This window comes from Caenorhabditis briggsae (assembly GCF_000004555.2).
Source record: "Caenorhabditis briggsae complete genome, chrII, whole genome shotgun sequence".
Taxonomy (NCBI): Eukaryota; Metazoa; Nematoda; class Chromadorea; order Rhabditida; family Rhabditidae; genus Caenorhabditis; species Caenorhabditis briggsae.
This window is the reverse complement of record NC_013486.2, coordinates 11162814-11170426: the sequence shown is the minus strand read 5'-3', so window position 1 is coordinate 11170426 and position 7613 is coordinate 11162814. Positions and strand designations below refer to the sequence as shown.

At 40.3% G+C, this 7613-nt stretch overlaps 4 protein-coding genes across 4 annotated transcripts in view; 3 read left to right on the top strand and 1 right to left on the bottom strand.

The window, feature by feature from the left end:
- The window catches only part of CBG20697, a gene marked incomplete at both ends in the record, with an annotated part of 1604 nt that extends 1490 nt beyond the window's left edge, over positions 1 to 114 (bottom strand). Inside the window, one exon of the mRNA XM_045242690.1 lies at positions 112 to 114. Within this exon, the coding sequence (XP_045097113.1) occupies positions 112 to 114 (3 nt within the window). The remainder of the gene's footprint in view (positions 1 to 111) is intronic.
- A 280-nt stretch (positions 115 to 394) lies between these two features.
- Cbr-bub-3 lies at positions 395 to 1560 on the top strand (the record flags this gene model as incomplete). Its single annotated transcript, XM_002631484.1, has 4 exons — positions 395 to 481; positions 527 to 673; positions 723 to 1357; positions 1401 to 1560. The coding sequence occupies 4 exons, from the start codon at positions 395 to 397 to the stop codon at positions 1558 to 1560; spliced, it is 1029 nt and encodes a 342-aa protein (XP_002631530.1).
- A 316-nt stretch (positions 1561 to 1876) lies between these two features.
- CBG20695 lies at positions 1877 to 2210 on the top strand (the record flags this gene model as incomplete). The annotated part of the gene is made up of 2 exons (XM_002631483.1): positions 1877 to 2028; positions 2081 to 2210. The coding sequence occupies 2 exons, from the start codon at positions 1877 to 1879 to the stop codon at positions 2208 to 2210; spliced, it is 282 nt and encodes a 93-aa protein (XP_002631529.1).
- Positions 2211 to 4553: 2343 nt separating this feature from the next.
- CBG20694 lies at positions 4554 to 7358 on the top strand (the record flags this gene model as incomplete). Its single annotated transcript, XM_045242688.1, has 7 exons — positions 4554 to 4648; positions 4768 to 4864; positions 4912 to 4977; positions 6698 to 6841; positions 6891 to 7035; positions 7087 to 7204; positions 7256 to 7358. The coding sequence occupies 7 exons, from the start codon at positions 4554 to 4556 to the stop codon at positions 7356 to 7358; spliced, it is 768 nt and encodes a 255-aa protein (XP_045097112.1).
- Between the last annotated feature and the right edge of the window lie 255 nt (positions 7359 to 7613).

The window sequence follows — 7613 nt, the reverse complement described above, 5'->3', positions numbered from 1 at the left end:
TCGGAGACAACCCCTTCCTCGGAATCGGTGGAGTGTCAACTTTTTAAGTGGAGGGAATGCGACATGAAAATCGTGTGCGTCAAGTTTGCGACACAGTCCGTAACGAAACACCATCACGAAAAGTTGCGTACAGCCGAGAAGTTTGAATTCTTTTCGTTTCGCGCGCTCGTCGTTTTTTCCTTTTTTGCTGAATCCTTGTGTGCGGTTTGGTTTTGATCTATATCTTTATCTCTAAAGCTCTGTTATCTATTGCCGTTTCTATTCATTCTTTCGGAGTCAGTTTAACCTATACTCATTTATTCATTCTTTTAATAGTTCGCTTATTTTAGAACTGCTTTTCCCTATTCTCAATTTATTTATAACCTAGAGTTGCAGTAAATAATTTTTCTTGCAGATGTCATACCAAGCAGCCACAATTGTCGCTGCTCCAAACGAGTTTCGGGTGCCGTTCCCACCATTTGTTCAAATTTCTAAAGTCCAGGTATCGTTTCGCATTCAATGTCTGTCTGATACGTCTCGTTTTTAGTTTCAAAAGGACGGCGGAGGATCAAAATTGCTCGTGGCGTCAGGTTGGGATGGAACATGCCGCGTATACGAAGTAGGAAAGCTCGGAGAGTTTTCTGAAAAACTCGTTTTCACACACGGAAAGCCTCTACTGACATGTACATTTGCTGTAAGTTTTATTCGATAAAATAACGCATTTCACATGTGTATCGTTTTAGGGTTACAACAAAGTCGCCTTCGGAGGTGTGGATCACAATGTGAAACTTGCCGACATCGAGACTGGAAATGGAACACAGCTCGGATCGCATGCATTGGCAGTTCGCTGTCTGGAGTTCAACCCCATTAGCAGTCTCATCGTCTCTGGTGGATGGGATTCTTCCGTGAAACTGTGGGATGCACGAAGCTATGGAAATGGTGCAGTTGATTCCGTGAATGTGTCCAGCAGTGTTTACGCCATGGATGTTCTCAAGCACATGGTTCTTGTTGGAACAAAAGATCGGAAAATCTACATGTTCGATAGTCGCAAACTCAGAGAGCCAGTGCAAGTTCGTGACAGTCCGCTCAAATATCAGACACGATCTGTTCAATTCTTCCCAACTGGAGAAGCGTTCGTTGTCTCCTCGATCGAAGGCCGTGTTGCTGTTGAGTACGTGGAGCAGAACAGCGACCAAGTGAAGAGAAAGTATGCTTTCAAGTGTCACCGCGAGAAAGATGCGGATGGCACCGAACTGATTCATCCTGTTCACGCTGTAGCTTTCCATCCGAAATTCGGAAGCTTTGCGACTGGAGGCTCCGATGGAATCGTGAACATTTGGGACCCATTCAACAGAAAGAGAATCATCCAATTGCACAAGTATGTATCCTATAATATTTTTAAATACTTATTTTTCTTTCAGATTCGAAACTTCAATCTCATCACTGTCGTTCAATGAGGACGGAACCCAGCTCGCCATCGCTTCCTCATATCAATACGAGAAGGAAGTTGACCCATCTCCTGTCCCAAACAATACGATTACAATCCGTCATATAACTGAAGCAGAAAGCCGACCGAAGTAAAAAATCAGTGATTTAAATACTCGTCTCCTGTACCATTCGTTTCCATTTTACGGGACCGTGAATGTCTCTCAAATCTCATTGACCGATTCTCGGATTTTTCTCTTCTCCGTTTCAAACGTTTTTTTTCTCCCCCCATCGTCCCCACTAATTTTTGATATTCCACCTAATCGCCCTTTCGAATGAATTGAAATTGATTATGTAATGAAAGAAGTCGTTCTATGTCCTATATTCTCTCGAAGGATATAACGGAGATCTATCACCGGCTCATTTCTTTCCTATTATGGCGCCTTGAAAATACAAACATTATTGAATTCAGATGCCAAAAGGAGACTACCCTTCAATCGGTGAATATGCAGAAGCTCAGAAAAAGTTGGGAAGTTGCCTACCAGAATTCCGGGCGACAATGGTGAAATCTTTACAAATTGGGTCAACATTTGGAGTTCCTTTTGGACTCTATGTTGCTTGGAGGTTGATAAAATTACTTTTATTAGTTTTTTTTTCATAAATTGATGTTTTCCAGACAACACGGAACACATCTGAAGCCGTTCTTAGGCAAATCCTTCGCCACGTGGCTCACTTCGACGCTAACGTTCGCATGTCTGGGATTGATGGGAGGAACGTACAACTGTCTCCGTATCAAGTTCGAATAAATTATCTTCTCCACTTCTAGATTAGGTTTTTGTTGTCTTTTTTGGTTTTTTTTCTGTTGTCTTTGTAAAAATAAACGAGTTTTTCATCGCCACACACATTTTTGAAAACATGAAAATTTTTATTTGTGAGAGGAAAATTTGTGCTGATGCATGTAAAAACATATCGCTGTCGGTGCTTCTGTGATAAGAAGTTAAGAATTCGACGCGGTTTCTGAACACTGAACGTCCTTTTTTCACAATTTCAATAACTCGTCTCTTTGGCTACGGTTTTCGTGGCGAAACCTCTGACATGAAATTTGTCGCGCTCCTTTAAACTACAGTAGGCTGTCACTGCCAAATTGATTCAAACATTTTCAATAATGCTTTTCTCGCACTTTCTTTTCCTCTCAACAAGTGGTGACCCATTTTTTTAGTGTTGATTGTGGACAAGTCAAAGAAAATATTATCAATATTATCCTCTCAATTTCTCATCGGAGTCCTCTTCAGATCGCCTGTGAAGGCTGTTTGATGGTTAATTTTTTTTTTCTCCTGTACAAATTTTTTTTCGATTTTTTCTTGGTCCATCGATGAAAGCTGTAATGAAAATTCGGCACAACATCAATTAGTGATCAGCGCGCCAAACCGTTGTCAGTTTTCCTCTGATCACTAAAAGTGTACTTTGTCCTCCTTCGACTACTCACGTTTAGTCGCAAAATACAACCCACCATGAATACACCACTGATAAAATTGGTCTCGATCGAAAAATGGAATGGTTGCATCACATTTCGACTAGGATTTTCGAAATTCAGGGCTAGAAAGATACAATAGGATAGATTCCTTAAAAGGGCATTAGGGGTTAGTGGAAGAGTGAAAATAAAAACGAACTGATAACCTAGAAAGACTCTTGACCTCTATATTATGCCAATCATTTTTCAAAAACCCTTCAATCTATTTTTTTTCATGCCATCGTCGCAGACAACAGTTGGTGTCAGCCGACTCTGCAAAACAGAAATGAACGAAGAACGATGATCTTGAACCTTTATTCTTTAAGAATGTCTCTCATCAAAAGATGAAGAGGTGCAGAGAGAGAGAGAAGAGTTTAAATGAAAAGTGGTAAATATTTACCATAAAAGAGAATCAGATTAATTGACTCCTCCTCTTCAGTTCTTTACTTTCTTCGCCTTCTTCGTCTTCATGAGATAGTTTCTACAGGGAAAATGAAGACGACGAAGAACGTGCCTCTCTTTTTTCTCGTTCATCCATCTTCCCGCCCGGGCGGTCTCTCTCACCCTCTACTCTGCTGTTCGGTCTGTTAGGTCCGCCCTTCGCAGCCCCTCGAATAGTCTTTTCTATTCGCTGGCTTTGTTTTCTCTGACGTTCGTGGTCCCTGTGTTTTGTATTCTCAGGTTTTTCAGTACCAAAGGTTTTCTAAAAACTTTGTTTTAATGTTCCCAAAATCTCGTGCCAAACGTCCGAGTTATTATTCAAGTCTGACGGTGATGCGCTTTGCGGGCAAAACACTATTTAAAGGCGCACCATCGGTCTAAAAGCGAAGAAGCGAAATTTTTGGATAAGTGCATGCTCCTTTGATAACATACCTCACAATTAATTTATGCCTGATTTCGATTGTTTCATTATTTTATAAGGAAATTCGATTTCCCTCAATTTTTTTCTGCTTTTGTCAATTTTCGTCTGATTCTCATCAATCTTTAATCGAATTTGCTGATAAATTATATGAACAACCGAAATTTGGCCTAAATTAATTGTGAGGTACGATATTAAAGGCACATGTACATATTAAAAATAGCTTTTTTTTGCTTCTCGACCTGTGATGCGCCTTTAAATATAAATTTTCGGACGCAAAGTTCGTCTCTAAATTTTTACAAAGCTCTCTAATTTTGCCCGAAACGATACACACCTCCTTGTGAACTTTGAATTTTTTATTATCTTTGTTTACTGGATCTCCGAACCTTCTTCTCCCATATCTCTCTCGTTTGGTCACTCAAACATCGAATTGTTGCATCTTACTCCTCTGCTTCATTTCCCTCAGCTCTTCTTATCTCAAAGTGATTAGGTTTATTTTTTTTCAAAAACAATCCCGAAGCAACTGCTTCTTTCTTCTCCAGTAGGTGAAAGAATCCATGGCAAACATCAGAAATTGATATTGTCTCTTTCGCAAAAAAGAAGTAGTTCTCTACACTGTCTACGTTGTTTACATGCCCGTCTGAAACACTCCTTTCAACTGATTTCAAAAATAGATTGCCGAAGGTGTAACTTTGTTTATTTCTTCTCGTTCCACTTCTCGATTATTCCGAATCTTCCTCCTCACTTTTTCTCCAATTTTCAGACAATTTCTATTTTCAGATGACGTACGACTTGTCGCGACTGACACAAGACAACATTCCACACGATAATTCGGAGCCGTCACCCAAGCCGTTGGTACTTAATCAGTGGCCTGGGTAAGTCTTTCTACTTCCACGTGATATTGTTTTTCTATGTCTCGCCTACCAATTATTCAGAAAACATCATATTCTAAATAGTGATCTAGATTTTCAAATGACCAATCAGCTATTTTCAGCGTATCGGACCAAAATGGAAACACGAGTCACGAGATTCCCTCGCAACGTCGGCGATGCACAATCAGCCGATCTTCTTCGATTGACTCGATTTCTGGGGTTGGTTATTCAGAAACAATGAGAAGTCTCAAAACCATTATTTTTAGGAAGCCCTCCTCGCCGACTACTGTTCCTCAGATGAACTCGACAAGTTAAGCACAGCTCTCAGTGAAGTAAGCTTTAAAATTTACTAACAGTGATGAAACCTTGACAATATCTAATTTTCATTAAATCTCTAAAAAAAATTGAGTGATGGGATGGAATGGAACGGGGTGTACACTAATGTTGCAATTTGAGCGGCAGGGAATTCACGTGAACGGCAGACGGAGGACAAAGTCCACTCATCAGAAGAAGGCAGGAGGTGTATCTGCTTCTAATGAGGTCTCTCTTTGTACGCGCCAGCTGGAGGAGAACTGACAAAAAGGGCAAAAGTGACTGTGCACTATACTTGCAACCTGTCAAATGCCCTTATCGTATTTTATCGAAAATGCCTAGTTCAAATTTCAGTCTTTCTGAATAGTTTTAGCTTTGAACAATTGACAGGAAGTTGATAGATGTCCTGGTATTATCAAGCTCCAGGGAATTGACTATAATTCGAGTACTGCTGAACTCAGCTTGTTTTATTCCACGACCTCGGTTCCATCTTTATCAGTTATGAATGTATTATCAAATCAGGAAGTCATCCATCTCGACTTCCCTTGTCTTACACCACGTGGATGTTTGTATTATACAGAACAAGGCCTACTTTTGGCGGTCGTCAGACGTCAGTGTCTCTCTAGTATCATCCAATCAGTTGTATTGATAAAACTGCTTGAACAACAAAAACAAGAAGTATTAGTTTGGAGCAATTAGAGGGTATTTCAGTACAACCCGAAGCTATATAATGGATTGAGTGATATCATCTGCATAGTCTTTGGTCTGGTGTACTTTGCCCTCACAGCCGCCTCTGTTATCTTACTACTCCAGATCGATGGAACACAACAATACTCGACCACCAGTTGCGCATAGATCACAATTCAATTGATCGCCCAAAAACTGAAACTCTCTATGGAGCGTGTAGTGATCTGTGAATCGTTTGTAATCGGAGAGAACAAGATGATCAAACACAAACATATTGTGTTGTCATCTTGAAGGTGGAGTGAACGGAAGAAAGTTTTCTTAAAATTCTGTTCATACAGGTCTCTCGAGGAGTTGATCTTTATAGGCCTACAGCTAGAGTTGCCGCTCTGCTACCAGTTGAGCTACGGTGGCGCAAGCTATGGCGGTGGAACTATGAGATATATGCCTTCACAGTAAATTTCCTGGAGATATTTTCTGGAAACGCTGTCCAAAGCTGCAACTGTTTTCCAGATTTCCTGACTGGCCAAAATACGGTATCACTAGTTTTGAGCTCCAAAACTACATTCAATTGTTTTCAATCTCTTTCTGAACTGGAAGGAATGGTGTTCATCAACAATCATTTTTCGTCATCCATCTGTTATCAACTGTTTCCTTTCCTCTCTCAAATTTCTTCTGTTACATTTTCATTCTCTTTCTCTTTCGTAGTACCTACTGGACAAACAAATAAATCACTCTCCGGTACCCAAAAGTTGTTTTCGACTTTTCTTATTTCTTTTTCAAATGTCGACGATCGGTGGTGGCAACTTTGATGCTGACACAATATCCGCGCTGTGCAAAGCCACGATTGACTATTATGCCCAAGCCGTTGTGCCCTTCCTCGCTACCAGTTTGGGAGGAAAAGATAAGGTCTCTTTTTTCCTATGTGATCGTGACGATCAGAAATCTTAATTGGGAGAAAAACAAATGTGTGTTTGAAGAAGGAGGAGTGTGACTCTGAAAGGAGATTGAGAAAGTATATGAATGGGGGAATCTAAAGCAAAAATTGTATTACAGGTGTCTTCGGAAGGAAATAATGAACATTCTACCGCACTTCTCTACGACTTGTTCCAAGCACAATTGGCTCTCTGGACTTGCGCATTTTCACTGCTCTACTCGTATGCCTGGATGCAGCATCGCAAAAAATTCCTGCTCAGCATCGTAATACAATTCTATCTATATAGTTTTCTTATGAAAATCCATACTTCAGTTCATCGTGGTGCCAGTGACATTCACTCTGACATGCGCCATGTCTTGGCTTCTTTCCTGCATCGTCATCATCGGACGTATCTTTTCGACTCCCGTGGATTACAAGCACTACTTTGATTTGTCGCGTCATGGAGGTCTCGATTTCGGTAAGAGAAACATTCAGATGACGTCATTCTAAATATCAATTCCTATTCTAGATCGTGAATCAGTTTGCGAAGCTTTCCGGCAGCGCAGCATGTCCGGTGCTTCTTCTTCCTCCTTCCAAGACGAGTCGACTTTGCCAAAACCGTTGTGCAGAAGACACAGCTCACACACGTATGTCTTGAATCCATCTATTCTTTCGTTGAATTCGCAATTTTATTTCAGATCGCTCTGCAGTCGTCCTCCATCGGTGAACCGGAAGCTCTCCTACGTTTTCTCTCATCACAATCAGCAATCGCAATCGAACGAAGACGATAAAGAGAACTGAAGCCTTCTCCCAAAAAAAAACTTCTCAAATCATATACTAATTTTTTCTCGATTTTCTTATGTACATGGAACCCTCACTACCAATCAGAATTAAGCGGGTTTTGTTTTCTGTATGTAAATACGATATTCTTCCCATTCAAAAGTTGCTCCAGATTGTTTCTCCCTTCCAAAAAAAAGTTTTTTTTTTTGAAAAATAAATTATTTAAATGAACTTGAATGACGACCCGAAACAAGAACAATAAAAATAAAATTCAAA